The following is a 26,643-nucleotide window of genomic DNA, read 5'->3' on the forward strand; positions in this document are numbered from 1 at the left end:
GCTGCTCACTAGAGCTGGGTTAAAAAAAGTTTTTTCTAATTCATATTAAATTTTATTTTGAAGATCCAAAATAAAATCCAGAGATTGCTCTTTAAACATCATTCCATTACTTACACTAATCTCATAAGACTATCGCAATCATGTAAGACTTGACTGTGATAGTCTCGCGTGATCACAAACTGTTAGCTCAGGTGAAGCTAACAACTAAGCTAACAGCGGAGTCTGCAGATTTGTTAATTACTTAACCATCTATGGTGTAGAACCACAAATGCTTCCAGTTTTTCAGATGCTTTGGTGTTGTGATTGTTGAGAACAGTTTTGTTTGTGTGTCCACCACTGTCACCTCCAAACATAACACCACTATTGTCCAAGTCTGTTGAGCAAAGAGGGCATGGATGCAGGCCAAGCTGTGCTCACAGCACCCTCTGTTGGACAACGTGTTAATTACATTAAAATGTCTGATGCATTTCTAAGCTCAATATTTTGAACTTGAACAGGTTTTTAACATTTGAGTTTGAAAAATCACCTGTGACTGTTGAGTTGTACTGTGTGGTCATATTAAATATAAAGTGAATCAGTGTAACTACTTTATAGTCAAATGTAATATTCTAATCTAATCTAATATTTTTAATAAAGCGCCAGGTTAGAGTCAAACATTTGTCTGCTCGGCTGCATAAAGCTGCAGTGACATCGTTTTACACGTGACACACACAAACTAGTGACTTGTAAAGCAGTCGTTTTCAGTGCACTCCGTTAATTAAAAAATATTTGTTGACAGAAACATTCAGGACTTCCTGCATGACCAGAGCACAGACTCCATCTGACACAGTCACTGAACTGAAATACAGCTGCAGGGGTTGTGATGCGGCTCGCTGCTCGCAATCACCAGCTTTCAGCAGTGCTGTCGCTAATTACACCAGACTCCTCTGTTAAATATTGAGATTTTAAACATTTCCTTGTTAAATATTGGATATTAACACACATCTTGATGATTTTTAGTCATTTTAACTAATCTACAGTTGGCCATTGTTCGGTTTGATTCTTGTGTCCGATGTTGCGCTCATGCCTCTTCCTATGACGGCACTCTGACCAATCAGTGGCTGGCAGTCTGGAGCAGGTACTGGTAAAAAAGTATCTGGTACTATCACTAATGGCAAAGCCGTGCCGAGGCGAGGCGTGTCGTGCCAGGACTATGTAATGGAAAAGCGATATTTGTAGCCATGTGAAGGACTGTCTGGCGACCTGACCTACCCCGCCCTTTCGCCCTTTATAAAAAGCTGTGATACAGCAGTAGAAGATGGATGGACTCAAATCAGGAGCTTGTGAATTGGAACATTGATTAAGGTGACCAGCAGCAATACCCAGCCCTGCTGCTCAAGCTATTAGTTCCAAGCCCCCATCAAAATCCTTCAGCATTTGCTCCCATTTCACTCCTCTCTCCCTAATAGGAGACCTTCATACTCCTCTCCTCTCTAAAAAAGCTGCAAATGTGAGCACAACTTCATGCAAAGATAATTTAAAACTCTGTCTTCTTAGGGATTTATTTATTTATTTAACTTTTATCACCTAGAAGCAAAACAAATCAAACGTACGATATCTACTCGCACGCAAGTCCATGAATCACACAGTGCACTAACAAACAGAGGCCAAGTGCGTCTCAGGAGACGCCACTAATCAGGCAGTAGAGACGTTTGGGAGGATCTGACAAACACACACACTGGGAAACATGCACATGATGGAGACCTGTGATCAGTTCTACACAAGTGATACAAAAAAATAAATAGAAACAGAAAATGAAAAAGAAAGAAACCAGAGCCCCATCTCTAACTAATGTAGTGTGTCCTATTAGCTCAGCAACACTTGCTGAGGTTGAGAAGGTTCTACCTGTAACTCCAGCATCTATTAATCGTCTTCCCACCACCTGCTTGTTTGACATGACATCAGTGTTTAAAATCACTTGTCAGCAGCTGTGCAGAGGTATGGAGGATGTAGTCTTTTATTCTCACACTTTCTCTCTTTGCATCGTCCCGCCACCCCCCGCCCTCTCTTTCTCTTTCTACCCTTTTCTCGAGAGGAGGAGTAATGGGTGCCTGCCATGTCTGAATCAGCCAGGGCATGATGACATCTCTCCCCGGCTCTGTTACCATAGCAACACCAGCCAACCGAGAAATGCTGCGCTCTTCCCTCTGGCTGTCAACTTGCCCTGTATCAATTCCTCCTTCCTTCTCTCCATCCCTCCCAAACCATCCTCCAATGCCTAACCTGTCTGTTTCCTGCTGTTAGCTAATGTAACTTTTTTTTAAACCGTCTTCTCCCTCTCTGTCATCTCCTGAATGTAACTTCTACATGTCATATTATTATTAATATTACTTTCTTGTGCCTTTTACTTTGGTGGATGCCACTATGAGGACCCAGTGACACAAATGTGTGCAGTAAAAGCAATACAGTGATTTGTGTGTTTATACTTGATGTTATTTCATGCAATTTCCATGACAGCACACACCTTTGGGAGTCGGGCTGTGAGATGGCATTGACTATTGCCTCAACTGCTGTGTCGAAGAGCTCAGGGTCAGGCAGTGCAGCGAAGCAGTCATGCACCAGGGCTTCACTCTCGCTGAGGGGAACATCCAGCAGCACCCAGGAAGACAGGCAGCGCAGCACACGAGCTTTCACTGCCCCGGGACTGTCTGTCCGCCTCAGCAGTTGCTGCAGTAAGGGACACACTGACCCCCACTCTTGGCCCAAGGCGCCCCGAACCTAGAGAGAGGATGACAACATGGATTGGACTGCAGTCTTTTTCACATGATACACTGTCCGTCTGTCTGAAGAGGAGACCTAGGTATCAAGTGTTTGATGCTGGTGCCACTGAGCCTTTATTTTTAATCAGATCAATATGTATTTTTTCTTTAGATCTTTCTTTTGAGAATTTATCTTTCCAAACTTTGGAGACAGTACTACCATGGTAACAGTATGGTAATAATTAAGTAAAAGGAAAATACTATTATGGTAATAAAAGCTCATTTCTATAATAATAGTTTGGTAATAAAATAATAATAATAACAAAAAAAGTAAAGGTATTACACTGATGGTAGCCTATAGTTATTACAAGGCTATTACCTGTATATTACTTTGATATACATTTGTATTACTGTATTATTACAAGATGTTATTGCTTTAATATTACTACCCTATTACAAACTTATTACCATACTGTATCCAAACTGTTACCATGTTATTACTGTACTCTAATGTAAAATGTTTTTTTTTATCAACAAAATGTTTGAGTTTGAGTTAATTTAAGGATATAGGGTGTCAGAATAAGTGACATCTAATAGTGAAACTGCCTAGTGTAAAAAAACAAAACAGAGGACTACTCCAGGTGTTCTTTTTCTTTGTTTGCATAAAGAAACTTTGTCTGATTTGTCTGTTTTAGCTACTGTAGGAACCAAAAGAGCCTAAACAACACAGAGTATTGTAAGAATGAATGAATGTAATGCATTATTAGATACTGAAACAAAGATACTTATGGGAGTAGTATATAAAATAGTGGTATCTATTTATAGAGCCCATTTTGTATCACATATTTTTTTTATATCCATTCACATGTCAGGAATGCTCTTGCTAAGGAAACTTTGTCATGTAGACTTGCAGAGCCAGGGATTGAACTCACAGCCTTCAAGTAGAAAGACAACTCCACTGATCTACCATGATATTAATAAATTAGACAAAATATAATTTATTAACAAAAGTCTTCCAATAAAATTAAAACTGGTTAAATTATTATTATTATTATTATTTTCTTTATATAATATATTTATGGACCTGAAGCAGCAACCCAACACAAATGCTCAACACAGACACATGACAGGTTAGACACTGAAATCACAATATATACTGTGAGAATATCAAAATATACACAGATAATCATAATCAGGAAACAAGAATAAACTACAAGTATTTGCTGCTAATTTCTCAGTCTCAGCCATTTTTGAACCTCAAGACGTGGCTGACTAAGGTCACAAAATGCTAAGTTTAGCAAATTTAAAAAATTCAGGTTAAAAAAAAAAAAAAGGTCTGGGAGAAGCAGTTCCCTGTAGACATACCAGTCCCTTTCTGTACTGTGGCAGGCGGCTGGTCTGGAACTCTTCAGGCAGGACAGTGAGAAGCTCCAGCAGCGCCAGGCAACGTGCCCGCCCATCCACCCCACACCCCTCCTCCTGGAACACCCGCACCATCTCTGCTACTGCACCCGGCCAGGACTCCGGCATTGTGTTGAGTGCCAGAGAGGCCAGGGCCACACACAGGCGAGTGAGCACCATCTTGGAGCCAGAGGAGAAGCAGGCAATCTGGGAGAACAGCTGGGTCTTCAGAGACTCATACTGGTCTGAGGGTATGTCTGACCAATAACGAGAGATCTTGGTGTGAAGTGCACTAGCACCAAAATACTGGATTTCTGGCACCTGTGAGAGATGAACAGAAGGAATGCAAATACTACAAAATGTTTTTCAATATATATACAGAAAAGTGTGGGCAAACAGAAAATGTTACTTATAAGCACAAGAACAAATAGAATTTAATCTTTAACAAAATAAAGCTGAGGCAGTGTGTTACACTCAGAAAACCTTCATTCACACAAGGGCTGCAGAAATCAATGAATCAGTGCTCAGTTACTAAACCCTTTAGAAACAAATTCTCAGATTTGTGAGTGTAATGTGAATACTTTTTGAATTCTTTGACTTTGAAGATAGTTTTGGGAAACACTGATTTATTTATTTTTTAAATAACTGATTGATTTGTGTATTATGACATTGTATGTGGATAAAGAACAATAAAGATTATTAAATAGTGGAGGTGTAAGTATTGGACATAAGCAGGTGCTCAATGTTAAAGGACTCAAATCACAATGAAGCACACAGATATGGGTGTCTGTGTGTTTACATTCACTGTACCTTATCTGGGCTCAGCAGGACCCAGCAAAACTGCCAGGCCTGAGGCGAGACCTGAGCCTGCATTAGCCATTTTTGGGCCAGATTCTTGTTTTCTATATTGGGATCATAGTACAACTGGTGGAGGGCCTACGAAGAAAGGAGGAAAAACAACAATACAAGTGTGAGTCAACAGTAACTAAAAGATGGTTGAACATATTTGAAAAATCTGTCTTCTAACAAAGAACTGGTTACATTGCAAAAACAGCATTTCTCTCACTCGCTAACAGGCAAACACACAGGCACACAGCAGTTTATTGTGACGTTAACCTGGACAATGGGGAAAGCAATGACCTGAAAATAGCTGTACTCCAGTACAGCAGTGAGTAATTTGAGTACTTGAATACAAGGAGAGCAAGAAGGAGAAAACCAAAGAGAAAGGAGATTACGTATGAATGCAAGTGAGGGAAATAAAGGGGGGGATATATATATATATATACATACACACACTGTATATATATGGTCACTGAACTGAAACCACTGACAGCCAGTGTCTGACAGGCAACTCTGGGAAAAGCTTCTGATCCTTGTCTTTCACCCCTGAAGCCTGCTCACAATTAATTCTCCAACATCAACCACTCTCTCTTTTCTACCTCCTCCCAGCCATTAAACTTCTGCATCCTTCTTGTACTTAAAACGTATTTCTCATCTCTTCTTGGACATATGATTTTGCAATTCATATGTCCAAACCAATATTGTTGCAAAATCCTCTGCTCAAGCTTTTAATATATGCTTTTCTCTGTGTGCTATACACAAATTTCACAAGACTACCATGGTCATGGAAATATATTATATTATACAGTATATACATATGAAATGAAATCGATTCAGAAAATCAGTAGCGATGCCCAGCCCAAGTATGTGTGAGCACAAATGTCTGCGATGCTACAGAGATTCTTCAGCTGATGTGAGAACACAGATGGAGAAACCTCGTAGGATCAACAGTGATTGAACAGGTGAGTGAGCTGTTTCCTGCATGCTCAAGCCAGATGCCACCCCTAACCTGAATCCTCTGGAGATTCTCCTCCTGTGTTGAATGCGTCTCATGCAGACAATGCCCCACTAAATATGGACATAACCATGAGTTCAAGTCAGAAAACAAACATGAATAATTGCTCCCTACAAAATTCTAGATATTGGACCTTTAACGGGAATGCTATTCATGTAACAAACCACTTGGTTTATTGATCTACTGACAAATGTTCTAATTCATGTTTACAAGCAATGGCGATGGACAGGCCGACCCCACAACAGAATTATCTATGTCTCTACATATTGTACAATAATATGAGTACAGCTGGCAGTGAGTTAATGAGCAGACTGTTTGCAGAGAGTTGACAGGCACTTGTATATGTGTGAGAGGGAGCTATAGGTGCCAGCAGAGCATAGCAGATACTGTATATATCACCATCCTAGCCGTTGGGTGTCATTGCTCCATGAACATCAAACATGTTTACGTTATTGAAAAATAAACAGATCAATACGTGATTAAATATTTAAGTGCTGTGATTTGTCCAAGTTTTCTGTGAATCATTATCTTGCTTACAACATAAAATGCCTTAACATTTTAGTCTTTTTCTTCGTCAGCTCAATTCTGTCTTTTCTGTAAATTAGGCTGTGATATTGGACTTCACAGGAGATGATTACCACAGTCCACTGTGTGATCACAGACCAGACATCTCCTTATTCAAAACAGCAACCATGCCTGTGTCTGAGCATGTCTGTTCTTTTTTGGTTTGTTATCAAAGCAAAGACAGTCTCTTCATTTTGCTGCTTTAATCTTCTCACAAAGAACCATCGCCTTGCTCCTCCCAGAAGTCATGCCAGATACGCAGCAGTTAGTTCTACTCCATCTCTAATTTCTTCTTTAAAATAGTTAAAATAGGGGCCATATTTATTTGTAGCTGAGGCAGCATGGAGACATGGAGGCAACCTGCCTGAACCACCTGGCTTCACCTGAGGATGGCATGCTCTTGGCAGGCCCTGCCAAAGGTCATTAGCCTGCTCTCCTGTCCTCTTCCAAAAGGAGGACGAAGGGGAGAGGGACGCAAGTGAAAAAAACATGGCTCAGTGACAGAGAGCTTCACCATCTGCTCTGACAAATAAAAACAGATTTACTATAGCTGATAGATGCTCACACCCACCAACTCACATAGAAAAACCAATGTAGTCATAATATTGTCTGCAATGAATGACTTTGCTCAAATAAATGTTTTTGCCCAGCCCTAATCCATTACAAGTATTACCACAGAAATACATATAAGCTCAAGGTGGAACAAAAAATGCGTTGAAAGGGTTTGTTAATTAATTAAATGATTGGATGTAATCAGACATCTGAATTATGTAAATTATGTAAAAGGGTTATTTGCACTGGTAGTGCTCAAGTGTAATTGCTTTGTCATGTGCTGAGATTTTTATCACTGTGGGCAACATTATATTCTTAATTTCTGTCTTGGCCGTCTGCTGTCAACAACCACCCGCGCACGCACTCGATCACTCAAACTGTTCTTCTTTGTTCCCACTCTAACCATCATTCCTAATCAGGTCTTTGATTCTCACGGTTATAACAGTGTCATGATGGGTTCGTGGTGTGATGCTGCTTTCTGCACTACAGTACCAGCACTGCTCTCTGTCCACTGCAATGGCTCAGAGTTTGACACTGTAAAGAACTGATTGCTCAAAAACAAAGTTCACCTACAGCAGGTAGGTGTCGTGAGAATTAAGGGTGGAGTGGCTCAGTGGTTAAGACCGGTACCCTATGTGCGAAAAACATCATGGTCGCAATAGTCGCAAGTTCGATTCCACCCCTCGCTGACTGTACTCAATTCCATTGTAAGTCGCTTTTAGCGTCTGCTAAATGACATGTAATGTAATGTAATGTAATGTTACCACTGCATGAGCAGTGTACAAGTGTTTGCATGTGTGTGTGTGCATAAGCCTTTCAAACCCATCTATATATTCTGCAATTAATTATTGTAATATAAATGTTTTCAAAGACGACAACAACAACAGTTCAATACAAGGCAATATGCTGAAATGTAAATACATTGCACAAACACAAGAGATAAGCAAAAAAAACTTGTGAATGTGATGTGAAACGGGCCAAAGAAGTTTGTAGCCAACCACTGTTTTTCACCCAGGAACAAAAAAAATCAATTCTTAATAATCTGACATTTAACACAAAAATCATGGACACACTGATTTATCATGAGATTTGCAGCCATGAAACCGATCAATATTACGATCCCTAATTTCTGCTTTTAACTGCTCAATAAATAGATAAGCCAATACCAGTAGATACTCAAGGTATTGATACTAGATGTGAAAAAGTGGTGTCAATAAACCAAGGAGAATATTTCTGTGTTTGATTTCTCTGCTCTGCTATGTTCTGTGACATTTAGCCACCAGGCAATGAGAATAATCCTTTTTAAAATACTATAACATCATTTAATATGAATGAGTGCAGCACTTGTTGTGTCCGATCTAAATTTCAGATGAAGACCAAAAGGCAGATGTTAAACCAAGCCTTTCGATGGACAGCAGCATCCTGTGCAAGTAGTGGCCTGACCAGATGATCACGAATAATTATGGTGACATAAAGCTGTCCCTGACTAGGTGCCCTTAAGCAAGAAGTTGACCCACTGCAGTGTTGTGCTTCGTTCTGGTGGTACAGTAGTTGTTGCGTGAACTTTAACAGTACAGTACTGGTGAAATTACTCTAAAATTCAATTGCTTGGTAGACAGCAATTAATCTTAAATCTAAGTATAATCAAGCAGAAATGTATGGCACTATATAAAACCATTCATTCAACACATACAATTATTGACAATTAGGTTCTTTGTTTCACAGACCCCAAGACTGAACAAAGACCTTTCTATTGGACACGTACAAACACTGGGACAGGAACCATCATCTCCACCACAGCCCACTACACAAAAGTATCAATTCTGCACTTCTACTTCTCTCTGGTCTTTTTTTCCCCACTTGCTTAGATATTGAGGCTGCTCCTGTAGTTGCTCGACTTCTTCTTCTATTGATGTCCTCAGATGAACACAACATTGTTGTGTTTGTTGTGGGTGTATGTCTACAGTTATCTGCTGCTGTGACTGTTTGGCAGAGTAAAAAATTAATATCTCTGATTTTTCTGAGCTGGTGTTGTGATGCAGAAACTAAGATACAGCTTTCAGGTGGACATAATGACTCTAAGGGAATCTTTTGTCTTGTTCTTATTCCACTGAATGAACTGACTCCATAATTATGTGGAAACAGTCATCAAAGGCAAATAATCAAGCTTATATATATATACAATATCTTGTGACTTTTGAAATGCAATGTGGAGTACAAACTTGGCTTGGTTTCATTCATTCACCCATTTGTAATTACAAAAATGCTCATAGCCATTGCTGGGAATGATACTTCAGATGCTTTCTGTCATGTTTTAACAGCTAATGAGATTGCAGATTGTGCTGTAGCACTTGAGGCAGAGTAATGGCAACTAAAACATTCAAACATAAACCCTCAACAAAGGATGAATCAGGACATTAATGGCCAGCTTCACACTGCTGTTACTGGTCAGCTCTGCTTCCTGCACAATCTCGGCATGTGTGAAAACCGAATGTATTCTTGACATATGACTATGAAGTCATTTTCTCACTAATTTTCAGTGAGGTATTCTTACAAGTAATGATTCACTTATGGCCAAGACACATACACAACAGTTTTATGTGTAAACCTTTACACATTATAATACCTCAGTATTGTGTGTATGTTTTCTAGGTATAAATACAATTTGTATTACTTTGTTTTACTCTGTTTTCTCCAACTTAAGCAAAATGTGGAGATTTTCTTTTTATATATTATTTTTCGTAATGTCATAAAACATGTTCTCCACACAAACAAATGAAAACTGATTTTGTCCCAAAAGGGAGACAGGAACTGGTTGCCATTTGTCATTCATCCTTTTATTATTGAACCAGAAACCAAGGTATCAAGCTGAGCCATTTCCCCTGCTGGAATGTACTTCTCTCCCACAAACCTGCCTCTAATCATATCTGTCACATCACAAACCCTCATCTCTGCCCCCCCTCTTCCTCCTCCTCTTTTACTGGCACTGTCACATACATCCACCCTGTCCGACCCTCCCCTCCCCCCTAAGCCATCTCATCACATCCACTCTGCTCCTCCAAAGGAGCACCTTCCTCAGTCTCACTCATCCTCCCATCCATATGCTCTCGTCCAAGTTAGTGGCCACCCAGAAGGGAGATTGATCACAGCAACTTGGCAGTCAGCACAGACAAGCAACCAGGTGTGTACACCAGGACTGCAATTAAGGATTATTTCTGTAATCATCCAATAGTACAATTATTTTATCCATAAAATGACTGTCTCTCAGACCTCAAAAATTAAGTCCTCAAATGTCTGGATTTTTACAAACCAAATATATTCAGTTTACTACCACAGAGGAGCAAAGACACCAAAATATATTCATATGAAGAATCGATGTATCACATATTATTTATAAATAATACAGTTAATAATAATAATAATAATTCATAAATACAAACACCTACTAGATGTTTATTTAGTAACTGATTAATAATCATTTAGTTGAGTTGTAGTTGCAGCCATAATGCGCACACTCACACACACACACACATTGACAAACAATCAAAAATAGAACAAACAATACCCAGAAGCATTTCACAACATGGCAAAGCATTGGCTAATTACAACCTGTTATTTTGCTCTTATCGATTCAGTCAAACAGAATATTGGCCATTCAGTAAAGTACATTTAAAGACACAGACATAATTGCAATTGGGGATAAATAAGTTGAATCCCAAATACAGATATAAACATATAAGTAAAAGATGGTTACTAAGCAAATTCGGTTTCTGCAGCTGTGTTTTGGATTAGATCCCACATGGAGCTTATTCACGTGTTACAGCAGCAAAAGGTCAGAGGTAAACAAGTGGTATACGCAAAATAATGAGAAGAATAATATAAAAGATATAAGGTAGATATTTACATAATATGCAACATGCACATTTCACTATGGCAAGTACATGAGAAACACTATTTATTATTGTACTAAATAGATTTATTAAATACAGGCGGGACATTTGATTGAGAGGATGTGAGAAAAAGTGCCATAAATACAAGTGAGTGAGTTGACATTTATATTCAAAACCATAAACGACCTGTGTTGTGTAAGCGTACAGACTGCTGACAAAACTCACCTTCTCCACGTTTTCCACCGTGACGTCCAGGGCATCTGGTGTGGCTGCTATCCTCCCCGGTGTCTCCATATCTCCGCTGACACGAAGCTGTCAAACAGGGAGCAACATGTTCAGAAGCTATCGACCAACGTAAAACTTCTCTTCAATACCGTGTTGACTCCGCAACACTCGTACAAAAGCAACCGGAGCACATACGTAGGCTGCACGGTACATTTGCGTTTTAACGAAGACAACAACAGAAGCCAACCGGCAAGCTAACATTAGCTCATTTAACGAGCTAGCTGGCGCAAACCTCCTATAGCAAAACACTATAGCAACCACTAGCGGTACTATGCTAACGCCAGACTAGCTAACGAAGCAAAGCATGTAACTGAACGCTACAGTGGTGTCAAATGGCGCCAAGCGAGACGGGTAAACTAACATGTTCAGGGTGTGACAGCATTATCACAACAGCGCCGTCTCCGTGTTTTGTCTCCGCGACGTCGAAACGACCGATATTTCACACCTTTCTGTGTGAGACGATGATGGGGCAGCTCCCCGCCTCTGCTCTGCCTCTGCTCTGCCTCTGTCACCGCGGAGAGGAGCGCCTTCTGACACTTCTTCTTCGTTTTCTTTGGCATTCGACTGGCAACGGTGCATCACCGCCACCTGCCGGACTGGAGTGTATGGCGAGTGGGTTTAACGTTGAATCTATAAACGGGATATTCACTAACTGCAAGGTCATTTTTACCATTCAAAACTAGTTTCACATATCTGCAATTCCATTTTTATTAGTCAAAAGTAGTAGTCACCTTTGCCATTCATTATGTATAGGGTTTGTCATTATAAATCTCCACGATCCAGTTGCAGTTTCAGACAACGTCATTATGACTAGTCACAATCCAAGTTCGACATATATTTAATTACTCTCAATTGAAGATATATACAGTGTCCTTTTTAGGTATCTTGGTGTCTTATTCTAAGTTTTAGATAGACGGGATGCTGTTGTAGATGTGTGACAAGTCATAATGACGTAACTGGAATTGGACATATATTATAACGGTTCAGTTGCGGATAATGACAAACCACATACACATGAATGCAACAGTGGCGTGATTCCGACTGGTAAACACTGAATTGCGGAAATCTAAAACTGCAGTTTTGCCTCGGTTTGTATCTGTTTATGTGGGCAAACGCACATGAATATCCATCGATGAACGTTTAAATGTGACATACGGCCATATTTATAATTTCTATATTATGTCTACCGTAAACAACATCCATCTTGTCGTCATTTACATGTCTCATCATCTGTGGAAAATGAAATAACCATGACTGGTGGGAGAGTGTAATCTCACTGGAGCAACATCGTCTAAAAATAGAGAGTATTGTAAATATACTGTCGTGTAAATGACTGCGATGTTATCAAATCAAATGTTGGGGGTTTTGTTCCTCACGAGGCAGTTTTCAGCTGAAGAACAACAGTGCCACCGTGTGGAACAAGTTAGTCATCTTCTTCACCAGCAAACAACTAAAACATGTAGTGTTTTAGATCTTAGTACAAACACTAAAATGATGCAAATTCATATCTGTGAATAACTTCCGGGAACATGCACAGAGACCCCCAGGTGGCGCTCAAGCACCTGCACCTTTTTCACCTTGTAAGGGGGCCTTCTATGAAAAACTTTAATCAATTATTTGTCTATGTTTTTTTGTTTTTTTTAAGTGATCTGTGGCATCAATTCCCAAATAAAAGTGCACTTGAGTTATTTAGGTATTGTTTTATATATAGTCATTTTATTGAATCACTTAATTACTATCCCTGAAATGTCTGTGTCCACCTTTGTCCAGGACATGAATACCTTAAATAATACTACTACTGATAATAATAATAATAATAATTATTATTATTATTGTTGTTATTATTATTATTATTGTTGTCATTATTATTAGTAGTATTATCATTATTGTTACCAATTAAAGTCATATTTGATGTGCACTGATTTTGTTCGTGTGTGTAATTTACATTGATGCTACTGTAGGTGTCAGTCTTTGAGCTGAATGTGCGCCATGGCACAGAGTCAGAGCCAACGGGGAACACGTGGCACAGGGGGAGAGAGAGAGAGAGAGAGAGAGAGAGAGAGAGAGTCGGGACTCTCACCCTCCTCCTCCTTCAGTCTCTTTAGCTCCAGCCACGCATACACTCACAGACACTGTCTGCTGTAGACACTTCACAGATCTGCCTTGGATTTCTTGACTTCTCTGGACATTTCCTTACTGTGTTGCCAGAGGAGAGAGAAGAAGATGATGATGATGATGGAGACCAAACTCTGGACTGTCCTTTGTGCGCTGCTGCTCATCAACATGGGATCAGCTGACCATGGTAGGAAGTGTTACTTTGACTTTGTGTTGTTTGACATGCTTTGTTTGGGCTGGTGTTACACAGTAAATCATTTATTTGTGGGCATAAATCATGCTGTGTTTTATCAAGAACATTCACTCACACACTTGTGTTGTGCTGTCATGACTTCACATACTCTTAACAAAAAAGTGCAACTGTAAATATACCAGAGTTAACCTCAAGGCTACTTTTACATTACATTACATGTCATTTAGCAGACGCTTTTTATCCAAAGCGACTTACAATGGAATCAAGTACAATTTGCCAGGGGTGGAATCGAACTTGCGACCATGATGTCTTTGGTACACAAGGTAGGGTCTTAACCACTGAGCCACTCCACCCCACTCCACAACTACTTCAGTAGTTAATGGCCTGGGTGTTCTATATGCTCCCTGAAAAGCAAATCAAGAATAAAAGTCCTAAATAAAACACATGTAATTACAATCCTGACACATAATCCATGATAATACATCTGGAATGATGACAAAGCTAAAACAAACACAAAAATGTACAATATTAGTAAGAGCAGACAGTAAAAAAAGAAAAAAAAAACATAACACAATATTAGTAAGAGCATGCAAGTAGTTATGTACATGAAGCAACAGGCAAAAGAACATGAAGCAGCAGCAGCAGCAGCAGCAGCAGTCTACCTAATCCCAGACTGCATCTTCACCACATAAACATATCTATAGGGAGCCCGTCTCTATAGAGTGACTGCATAAACAGATTTGAATCTCCAAAACAGAAGTCGCATGTCGACCACAATCATGCCTCACCTAGATAGATAGATAGATAGATAGATAGATAGATAGATAGATAACTTTTGTCCTCGTCAGAACATAATTTAAGTTCCTTTTTGTCTGTTTGCCATCTACAGCGAACAAATGACTCTTTGAGTTTGTTTCTTTTTTGTTTATTGTTTCAACAGCCTCACAATTAATCTCTTACATCACTTCCTCACTGACTCCTCCCTTTTCCCTCAGTGCAACATTTACACACCTCACACACACATCCTGTATTTCACTCTCCCCCACCTTCCTCTTTCTCTCCCTACCTGTTCTGCCCCCTTCTCTCTCTCTCGCTCCCCCACCTCCATCAACACCTCTCATATTATAAAATGTCAAATGAGACTAACCTGACATTTGAAAAAAAAAAGAACTGATCCTTGAGCTCATCAAGCCTAGACTCAGATGGACAGAAAAGAGGGAACTGATGCTGGAGGACATTTAGTGTTTAGGAAGTACAGTGTGATAAATGACTGTGTGCAGCAGGACACAGTCATTTAACTGCAAATTGACTTTCAGCCACAGTTGTAGACGTTGATGGCAAATTCAAAATCAGTGCAAACCCAGTGCAGCAGCTTCAGCTGTTGCTGAGACCAGATGCATACGTCACAATACATCACTGTATTATTCTCCTGTATGTGTAAAACATACAGACATGAGAGAATAGATGTTTATTGTTTATCAGATATACATTTTTTTAATCATTATTATATATTATATATGTTAATTCATTGTTTTGAGCTCGAGGAAACATGGATGTGACACTTTATTAACATATTCCATTCACATTTATCTTAGTTTTATTTCCAGATAGTTTACTTTTTGAAATATTTGAAATTGTCCTCTATGTTTTATGGCTTATGAATGAATGAATAAAACTTTATTAATACCCAGAGGGGGAAATTCAAAATGTCAACGCGGCAGGAAATATACCACAGTAATAACACAGATACAAAAAACAAGACACACAAGAAGGTTGCGACATAACATTAATATAATAAATAAATAAATAAATATAAGATTTTAAGAATCCCTTTAGTTGTTATATTTGTTGTTACTTGTTGTTATTATATATTTTTAGGTCATTCACCAAATACACCAAATGGTCTTACCTTAATTGTGTATAAAAGCAAAATCACAAGGATTAAAAATACAATAACCAAAAATACTTGATCAATAAAAATAAACTTTAAAATACTACTACTACTACCACTACTACTAATAATAATAATACTACTAATAATAATGATAACAATAACAATAATAGTAGTAATAATAATAATAATAAAGATTGCTCTGTTTAGGCTCTTACATGTAGTTTAATGTGACAGAGACTGGAAAAGAGCACAGCACACACACACACACACACACAGACGTTTTTGTCCTGCTCTTTTCAATTCCAGTTGCAAGTAAAATCCCTTCAAATCTACAAAAACAAAAACGTCCCTATCACATGCTGTGAAAGCAGCGCTGGGTGTTTTCACAGAAGCGTTTACACAGAGGCTATTACTCATTACTGGTACTGGTGCTGCCAACGCTGGGTGCTGCTGAAGCAGCAGACATCTGCTTACAGAGAAACGCTTGGCTGTTCCTCTCACTGGCAGGGTCAAGGAGTGAGCAAGAGCTATTTCCCCAGGTACGAGGCAATCGGAGAAAGAAAAAAAAGGCTGTCAGAGCCTCCATATGTGGAGCGTTGTAACAGTGGAAACAGTGGCTGTATTGTACGACACAAAAATAGACATACTACTTCAACGTTTGACCCATGAGCTGCTATAATGGCGCTCAGGAACAAGGCCAGTATTATTTAACCAAACACCTCTGTCTATTTATCTGTGTCTATTTTTGTACCCGTCTCGCTCTCTCTCTCTCTGTGTCCACCTTCCTCCCACCATGTGTGTGCCGATTAGCTGTGTGAGTAATTACATAGGTAATGAAAGGCATCACCACAGCGAGCAACTGACCAGTAATGACATTACATGACATTAGTTCTCTGGTCTTCATCAAAAGAAAGCAGGACACAGAGGGAGAAGAAGTCTGGTACAGTATTAAAGACATCAAGGAGAAGAGGAAAGAGAGACAGAAATATGGAAGGTCTTCATTAAAATGATATTACTTCAAAGACCAAAACATGACGTACATCTCATGTGGGCTGCAGTCGATGCCATGCAAAGTAAAAGTTAAAGTTAGTCCTCCTTCATTTTATGTGGTCGTCTGCAATGATGTTTTACATTAATGTGGCGGTGTGTTTTGAGTTATTGCAATTTCCACAAGCTTTTTAGCTCAGTGGCTCCAAATATGGAGATGAGGAGGACCTCACAGAGAGACTCATTTCAATACTTTTTGGCGGATACTTTCTGCTGATTCAAGTCTGTTTTGATGATTTATTTTCTTTAGTTTCAATATTTTGTTGCATCTGTCGCTTCCAATAAGTTTCCATACAAAGTTATAAACAGCATTCAGTCAAAGGAACATAATTATTGTCAAAAAAAAAACCTTCTACTTCCTCAGCCTTCACATACTGTGTGTCCTTGACTGCTCAGGAAAAACATGCACGTGAAAAATACAAATGATATTTCTATGTTTTTCTCACTAACACTTCAATGGTGTGAAACAGCTCACTGACTGATGTTGTAAGACTGCAACAATTAATTTTCAGCTTGTTAAATGTGAATATTTTCTGGATTCTTTGCTCCATATAACAAAGAAACATCATTTCGAGGTTTGGGAAACACTGAGCAACATGTTCTGACATTAATTGTTAGTTGCAGTCCTAATGTGACGTAATTAAAATAACCTTTTCTTGTAAAAGTAAAATATGCATGTACATTTTTTTCCAGCCTTAATGATTGTGTTTGGATAAGCACCGGCTTGTCTTGACTCATGTTCTCCACACTTTTTGAGACTATATGCAGGAGCATCTCAAGAGATTTAAGGGGCCCCAAGGCGAGAAAAGGACGTGTGCAGCCCTACATCGAATCAAACCACAGCAAACTTGTGGCATCAGGCCTAATAAGGGCGTTTTAAAATGTCATTACAGCTTATCATAAAACATCTGCACATTTTCATCCTATCCTAGCCCTCGTTGGTGCAGTGTGTGCAGCATTGTGGTTTCCTTTTTACCGATGATGATTACAGACTACTGTCACCTGCTGGTATTCTGTCACACAGACGTAGAACGTACATGCTGGTTGTCGATGTTCGTGAGTCTAACTTTTTCCCTGTCGTGTACCAAGTGACGCACCATTGTCTCCCATTGCTATCAGCGGCGGCGGCACGTCCTTGGCCCCAAGGGCCCTTGAAAACTGCTCATCCAAAAAACACTTGGCTTCCTCAGGTCCTTTGATACACAGCTGCCAAGTATGGATGATCTTCGAGAAAATACAAGGAGACAATTACAGATTTTTCCGTGATAATTTTGGAGTCTATTCACTAATGTTTGGTTTCCATAATGAGCTACTAAATTGATGACTCTGGAGATTAGGAATCAGCAGGCACTGGCCATTAACCCACTTTGGCGCTGTCCTCTCCTCATTAGGTAATGATCATGCTGCTGCCTCACAAAGCACTCCTGGAGCTGCTGCAGCCACCGAGGCCCCAGCTGCAGTCAGTGTGTCTGTGCCGAACCTGCAACCAACCAGTCTTCCTGCTCTGGTGCTAAACGGCTCTGATGCAAATGCAACTTCCACTGGCAACAGCAGTCTGAGCAGCAATGTGACTAAAGATGTGGAAACCACCTCTCAGACGCCCGAACCAAAGAGAGATAACGGTAACTATTGTCTTCATATTAAAGATATTCAATGAAAAGTGTGAATATGTGTGAAGATGTGGGAAACATGCAAAGAAACACCATGTGTTGTTTATTATTTCTGTCTATTTGAGGTTTGTCAGTGTGGAAGTTAAGTCGTACTTCAGAAGAATGAAGTAGGAAGCCCAGCAGCAGGTGGCTCAGACTTTAGGAGCTATATTTAACAGAGTCCTTATCGCTCCATGGTCCACAGAGTGAGTGTCACTGTTATAAGACGGTGGACTAAGAGAAAGTGAAGTAAAGATTGTATGGATGAGCTGATTAAAAAAGGGTTTCATTTGTGGGAAGAGCAATAGAACTTGCTTGTAGGGAGGTGTGCGCTGAGCAGTGGCGTCGAGGAGAGAAGTGATTTAATGCTGTGTGACTTTTCACAAGGCGGTGAGAAGGTAAAAGTGAAATTCGCCTCGAGACGCAGACACTCCCTCCTCTCTCCCTGTCATCCAAATGCCTGTGCTGGTTCACACACTCCACTCAAGCGTAGACGTTTTAAATACAATTTAAATTGCTGTTATATCTGTGAAGACCATGGTTTTGTTCATTTAAGCTCCAGTCTTCTGCCTCTGTCTCAATATAATGGAGGTGAACAGATTTTATATATGTGGTTGTTATAGCATTAACATTTTTTTAAAGAGTCTACGTCGCAGGCCTGCTAATTCAGTGCTAATTAGCATGCTAATTAGCACTGAAGATAAAGTACAATGGCTGAACAGTCCTGGTCAAAAAGACAAAGTAAGATTTATGGTAAAACGTCTGGCAACCATCAACGTTGAAATATAATGAACACAAACATTATAAAAATACAATGCTAACAATGAACACAGGGTCAATTGTTTGTTTTTATAGGAAATTGTTATTAGTACTTTTAGTATTAGTATACAGTACTACTTAGTTAGTAGTACCGTGTGTTGTGAGGGATTTGGGTGAACTGACCCTTTAGTTCCTCACATGCCTTGATCAGATAATTCAACACATTGAATATAAAATATAAAAACACACATGTTATGTATTTTAACACTGTCTTCCTCTTTCTGTAGATACCTTCACCACCTCTCCTGTAGCACCTGCTGTTCCAGAAACCACTGAAGAAATTACATCACAACCCCCAATACTTCCTACAGAGCCACACCACCCCTCACACCACCACCCCCACCACCACCACCACCACAACTACAAGCCCCCCGCACACACCTCACAATGCCTCTGTAGACACAACAACCGCCAACACGTCCAACCATCCATCACCGCTACCTCCTGACTCCATCTCCACCTCAAAGCAGCCCATTGAACCCAAAACACACTCAACCACTTCTGCCCCACAGCCTGAAAGTACCGCCACAGCCGCTACCCGCACCCAGACCAGTTCCACATCCAGCACCAGCTCCACACAGATGCTCACATCCGCGCACACGTCACAGTCCATTGCACCCCAAGAACAAGAGAAGTCCACCAACGCCCAGCCGAGCACCCCAGCCGCCCAGGCTGAAGCCCACGCCGACACCCCTTCCCAACTCAACGTGGGTGGTGACAGTAAGTGCATAGCATCTTCTGTACTGGTATATAAATTTGTTCTGGACTATTCACTGGCTTTATATATTGAGAGTAGTCAGAAGTAAATTGGCTTTACAACAAAGGAGATTCTGTGCTTTGTTTTTCAGCACAAGTCTGTCCTCTCTTCTAAACACACACACACACACACTTCCACATCACCATCTTCCACAAGCACTGTCGCCACCAAGCACTCGACAATTATGGCTCTGTTTGGGAACAGGACAGAGAGAGTCATGGGACTCAGGCCTTGAGAATGTTCTGTTTTCTTTTTCCTTCTGTCCCTCTCCCTCTTTGTCCAACTGCTAAATGATTCTGAGATCTACTCTCGCCATTTGTTCTACTGTTTCCAGCCTTAGGCTGCCATCATTTAGGAAGAAGAAACTTTTCTAATATGACCAGCAAGCCAAAAAAACCTCTCTCCTTCTCTCACTCTGTTCGGTTTTATAAGGCCACACTTGGCATCTGGCCTTTTTCCATTAGCCGGCGGAACAGTGAGCATTCACTGTTCTGTGGTTGTTGTTGTTACATTCGAGCAGAGGATATAAAAACCAGCAACGTTTACAAAAACAAAATTCCATGGTAACATCCATATATAAAAATACACAGTCAGCGTCTCACATACAGATGATTGTCCACTTAACAAAAGACACACCTTATCAAATCGAAATGCTTTTGCCGTTTCATCTCTAACAGGAAACTCACACCACAGGCAATAGAGGAAATCGGCATTTTTAATTGGTGGAGTCACTTTGGTCAGTCTTAAAGCAAGATCTCTATCATGAAAGTCACAAAATAACATACTTGAACTTGATGATGGAGGCAGCAGTGGATTAACTGTGTGTCTAAAGGCTGATGTATGAAATAGATTTACAAAGACGAAAACTAAACACCTTTTCCCTACAATTTGAGTTTATTTTAGTTTTGTAAACACACAGTTCAGTTTCCCTTGGTGATTGTGTTTTTGAAAGCTGTCTTGTGTGCATATACTACATATATGTCCTGTTTCTAAATCCTAAAAGTGATGCCCCATAGATATATTTCTCCACTGTGAGCTCAAGAGCTGTACAGACAAGGTTAACATCAGCGTACTGTGTTTGACATTTCTGTCCACAGCTGCATGATGAACTCTCAACTCTCTCCATTTAAATCCAGTCCCAGCATCAAACAGCCGTTTAACAACCCGTCATTTTCACCATGTGAAGCAAAATCCATGCGAGTCCATCCTGTTCACGTGAGCTCGGTTTTTTCTCTTCAGCTATGATGGTCCACGAGTCCCCCACATTAGACCCTCTGCTGGCCGGCCTGGTGACAGCCTTCATCATCACTGCCGTCATCATCACTCTGCTCCTCTTCCTCAAACTGCGCCGAAGAGACAACCGACCAGAGTTCCGCAGGCTGCAAGATTTACCCATGGTGAGCACAGCCGTGACATCCAAGCTTTAGTCACGTTTTAGTGTCATAAGATTCGCTGATACAAAGCAAATATGCACCACTGTCTCATAAGGAAGTGTTTTTTGTACATAAGCTGTAACTAATGGCTTTCAGGTTTATTAATCAGACACAACACTGATGCTCTGTAAAGTTAGAATTTGTTATTTTTGCAATAACACACATCTATTAGTGATAGTGACCTCTGCATTGAACCCATCCTTATTACACACCAGTAGTGAACACACACAAACCGGGCAATGGGGGATTGGGTGCTTTGCTCAGGGGCCTTTAACCCTTCTCAGAATTTGAACCGGCAACCCTCCAGTTACAAGCCCAGTTCCTTTCCTCTTGGTCATGGGCTACTATATAGACCAGGGTTTCTCAATCCTGGTCCTGGAGACCCACTGTCCTGCATGTTTTAGAGGTTTTCCCTGCTCCCACACACCTGAGCAGCGATCAATAAGAACAGCTTACAAGTGGCCTTGTTTCTGTTGAACCTTTTCTGGCATGTTTAGGCTAAGCTAAGCTAACTGATTGTCAGTTCCATATGAATTACATCTGTCTTTTTTGATTGAATTCTCAGCAAACTGTTCCTTTAATAATTACATTGTAAACTGAAATGAGTTAGTGGTTAATTAACCCCTAATTAGTCACTTTTAACGAGGGTGATTTACTGAAGTCTGTGTCACATATTTTTCTGTGCAGGACGACATGATGGAGGACACACCTTTGTCCATGTACAGCTACTGATGACTGAACCCCTGCATTTTCTCCTTCAAACCAAACACATGCTGCAGCGTTTGTTTGCCCTAATCTGCACCACACAGAAAGAGGCCTGAGCAGGTGTAAGCAAACGTACCTCTTGCTTTCATTTACTCAGATCATGTTGAAGAAGACGTGACTGAAGCTGTAATGGACAATGAAGACATCCCCATGGCAGCATCCCTATAGAAAGTCTATTTTAATGCCTGTAATTACAAATTAGGTGAAGGCCTCTGTTAATACTGTACTGGTTGATGTTTTTCAACTCATTTGTTTGAGGTGGTGTAATACGTTTTGATTTCCCTGGAGATGGAAAGTGTAGATGTGAAGCACAAGGCAACATCGTCAGCTGTGTGTCGGTTCATACCTGGACACAGATTCAGACAGTCCTGCCAGACTTTTCCCAGGAGACTCTAGCATAATTCCCTTTTACCAGTTAAAGCTTCAGTAGGCAGAATTGCTTGAGTTTCATCTGCAGGTTATTGAAATACAAACTCTGTGGGATCACGAGCTCCTCTCGTCAGACGAGCAACTGCAGATCCACACGTTTTCGGAGGTGACAGAGGACAGCTCTCCATCTCTGAAACCCTTTTACGGTTATTGACACACATTATATTGCTTTTTTGTCTTAAGGCCAACTCGCACTTTCAAGGCGGAGCCTGAAACACCTCTCGTTCTCTTTGAAGGGAGCTGTGTCATGAATAGCCAAACTGCATTGTGGGTCTGTTGTGCTCTCAGACACAACCGTACCCACAGTGTGGGTGTTTTTGTCGGAAACAATGCTCCAGCAATGGCTGACATCACACTGCCGTTCACTGCCGCAACATTAGTGGCGCTGTCTATGAAGATCCGCTGTTGTGTGTTAAAGTGAGTTGATCTGCAGACTCTTGTCTTTAGAGCACAGGAAGTTGTTGCCACCGGAGGGAACCTGCATACGGCATAGGTGCAGTGGAACAACAAACAAGAGCATCAGCTTTCTCTTCAAACCGCCCCGTGATTGGTCAAACCCTTCTGTCACTCCATGCTACAGATTTAGCCGTAAGGCCGTAGATAGAACCCAGAGGACATACAGAAGTATTGTTCTCTCAGATCACTTACATTTTACATTATGCTGAAAGGTTAATGTGGGAATTATTGATCAAAATGCCAAAACAAATCCTGCCTACTGTAACTTTCACGTTTTAGAATCTGGTAGACAAACGTCCTAATATTCAGACGGAGAGGTCAGAGAAGAGAGAGGAACGGGACGATGACAAATGGCCTAATTATAGAGTTAATGAGGTTGCACTTTACTTTCAGGAGTGAAAAAAGTGGACAGATATTTTTGTGTGTGAGAGGAAAACGAGATTTATGTGCATAGGTTGTATGCTTTTATGTGTGTGCGTGCGCATGACATGTGAGGATGTTAAGTGGGTTTTTCTTAAAGGCATGGCTGAATATATTTAAGTGTTTTTTTTGTGTGTGATAAAATCCTGCTGCCTTGCTCAAGTTGAATTATGTTTCTTTCCTAGCGTCTTCTTCGGTCCAGGAGACCGTACCTTAGACAGTATATAGGGTCAGCTTTTTCTGCATTCTCTATTTATACTGCAGCCAACTAACTCCCAGATTTGCAAGTCTTTTCCAGTATTTTGTGTGATTTTCCTTTTTAACAACCACACACACACACACACACACACACACTGATGGCCCGGTAGCTGCTCTGACTTGCCTGTGTTTGAAGAAGTAGCCTTGAGCGTGTTCAACATGAGGCACTCATTCAGACGATGACAGTTGCAGGCCGAGTTTGGCCATTGTCCTTTCCACACAATGTTAGCATTGTCCTGTGCTTTGTAAATACTACTGATGACTGTACTGTGCAAAAACAACACACTTTATGTACATTTTCACTTTTGTTTGCTCCTGTACTAAAAATCCATCAAACACATTCAAATGTTAGACGGACTGAAATGACACAGCACCTTGTTCCCAGCAGACAGGTTTCAGAAAGAGTCTATTGATTTTTCTTGTATTTTCACTTTGAAAATGTGAGACATACAGGAAATAAAATAATGATCCCCATCAATGCAAAACTGTGACACACAGTGACATGAATCTGAAGCATATACTGGAGCTAAATGTAGTTTAAAAAGTAATTCTTAGCAAAAACCCAGAGACAAAAGTGCCTTATGGAAGCATTAATAAGCCCCCAGAAGAGCTTCAGTGCTATGGCTACAATCACACTTTTACCCAAGTGCTCCTACGATGGAGAAGTCTGAAAAGGTCCGGTGTAGTTTGAAAGCTTTCAGTCTGGATGGGCAGGAACAAAGACCTTTGAAAACAATGACGCAGTTAGCCACATTCACTTCCTGATTTACTTGTTTTGTATTTTGATGATGGAAAAGGGGAGTGTTGTCTCGGTTGAGATCTGGTGACGGCTATTGTAGCACATAATATGTGAACATCCAGTATTAAATGAGACACTTTGGGTTCCTAATTTAGGGTTGAAGTTGTCTGTTTTGGTCCTGTATTTATGCATTTCCTTTAAGTGTCAAAAGTATTCTGACTGCAAAGGGAGTCTTTGCTGCCAAATGTGGATAATGGACGGTTGTTTTTGTTGTATGAGTAAAGGTATTTTGAAACAATGCCGTTTCCTTCTTCCCTTTTCACAACATGAACAGCTGTTTGTTTGACCTCAGCACCAGCAAACACATACAGTATATACTACATAGTGTGTAACCACAGAAAGTAGAGCTCTTCTCCTTTACTTTAACACAGACTTTTATTGTTGGAGACAAAACATTTCGATTACAGTCTCCATGAGAGAACTGGTGCATTTCTCTTCTACACAAGATCTGGCAAATGCTACAAAGTGCAGTGTGATGTGTCATTATGTTGCTATACAAAACAAATCAATGGGCCTTTTTTTTTTTATATAAAATATCTATTATACTATATAGTGAAAGTTGTGCTTGAAGAGTGTGTTTATTTAAATACTGTTGGGTACTGACTGCCCTGTGTTATTTACCCTTTTGTGGATCTTCTGTTGCTCACTGTTGACAAATGAGATCATTTGTCTTGTCTGTGTCAGTTGTCACTTGCCTCTATACACACACACACACACCCTGCTGAACACCTAACCTCGCCTATCAGCTTCCCTGTGGCTCAACACTGTAGTGTTGGATCCTCGATGGAGGGGGTGTCTGGATGCCGAATTATTTAACAGCTACACACCAAGCCTGGTACACTGTTAGTCATGTCAGACGAGAGCATAAAAGGGAACTTCACTAACACTGTGAACATACATAAAGATGAGATGGAGGTGAAGAGGTGCTGGCGCCTCCGTAATGGTTTTTTGATTCCTCACTTTCAGGCTGCATTACCAGGAAACAACAGCCCATCCCTCATCAGACTCCTTCAGGATTTAAGAGTGCATCATGTCAGGGGGAAAAGTCATTAAATATCCATTACTCTGCTACAGTGAACAGTGTAGCATTTCATAGTGAGCCTCTACTCTTGTTATATGACTGTAAATGAAGTGATAATACTGTGAAAGTCATAGATCATTACTTTATTAACCTGATGGTTTTTTTTTAATTATTATTATTGTTATTATTATTATTAATCAAATTGAGAAATACTGTACTGTAGGCGCTTACTTTATATATATATATATGAAAAAAATCAGTGACACAGTGAAAAGTGGCATCCTCATTGATCCAACTGCACTTATGGGTACAGATGAAAATCCCGTCCAAACCCTAACCACATCAAATCTTTACCTAACCCCAACAATCTGTAATCATAACAAACTGGAGCAGAAACTATTTAAACCTCATACTGCATAAAAACCAAAGCTCCTGGTTTAGCGGGCCAATCCAATCACAGCACTTCTGTCCTTTCCTTTAGTACAACCCATAATTTATCATCAGTGATGCATAACAGGAGCGCAAAGTGTGTTTTGCCTCTCTGCTGACACAAAGAAGCCCTGCCTGCCATCCACCACCATGAAAGGAGAACTTTTCTGAATGAAACTCCTTTCTGTTGCCTGTTTCAAGAGGTTTGTTCCCACCCAGTCTGCTTATCAGTCACTACATGTGGACACAGTTACTGCAAATGATTCCGAGAGACTGGAGCAGTCCTCGGGCCAGGTCAGTGGACTCAGCTGTGTTGTTGGCTCGGGTTCATGCCCAGTTTATTAAAATACTGATGATTTGGGATCACAGTTGTTGTTACTCAGATTCTCCTGCTCACAACATTTAACAGATGAAAAGGCAGTCTCTTCATCTCTGAAACACTACATCATTGACACTGTCTTTTATACTCAACCCTTTTTTAGGTTTCCTTAGGGTGTGCATGCTTAGCTGCTAGAAGATACAACGTGTTAGCAAAGTTAAAACATCTAAAAACAACAAGACTAAAGGACTGACATTAGCCGAAACGTTTCAAACATTTAAGATAGTGGACTGTTTCATTTTGGTTTGGTGTCTGTTAAAGTTCTCAGTCATCTAGGTCATAGTCATCTACAGTACTCTAGTTAGCTGTAGGCAACTGTACCCGAGTTAAGTTGAAATTCATCCACTTTTAATGACATCGTCCGCTTCACCTGTCTCTGCTATAATTTGCCCTTGAGCTGCGTATTGTTTTGATTGTGAGAGTTCAAGCAGAAGAAATAACATATTGTGCATTTAAGCCAAGTTCACACAACTATCTTCACATTCCATGACTGAC

The 26,643-nt window shown here is 40.3% G+C and overlaps 1 protein-coding gene across 3 annotated transcripts in view; it reads right to left on the bottom strand.

The window, feature by feature from the left end:
- LOC122781243 (importin-13-like) overlaps positions 1–11,793 on the bottom strand; it is a 30,362-nt gene extending 18,569 nt beyond the window's left edge. For 2 of the 3 annotated variants that reach the window (XM_044044840.1, XM_044044842.1), the window contains exons 1-5: positions 11,647–11,793; positions 11,226–11,312; positions 4,950–5,075; positions 4,104–4,460; positions 2,504–2,757 (exon numbers count right to left, since the gene is read on the bottom strand). In XM_044044840.1, coding sequence (XP_043900775.1) covers positions 2,504–2,757; positions 4,104–4,460; positions 4,950–5,075; positions 11,226–11,312; positions 11,647–11,667 — 845 coding nt within the window. In that variant the 5' untranslated portion in view covers positions 11,668–11,793. The remainder of the gene's footprint in view (positions 1–2,503; positions 2,758–4,103; positions 4,461–4,949; positions 5,076–11,225; positions 11,313–11,646) is intronic. The other variant, XM_044044841.1, reaches the window with a different exon arrangement.
- Positions 11,794–26,643: the final 14,850 nt, after the last annotated feature.

Source organism: Solea senegalensis, linkage group LG14, assembly GCF_019176455.1.
Source record: "Solea senegalensis isolate Sse05_10M linkage group LG14, IFAPA_SoseM_1, whole genome shotgun sequence".
Classification (NCBI taxonomy): domain Eukaryota; kingdom Metazoa; phylum Chordata; class Actinopteri; order Pleuronectiformes; family Soleidae; genus Solea; species Solea senegalensis.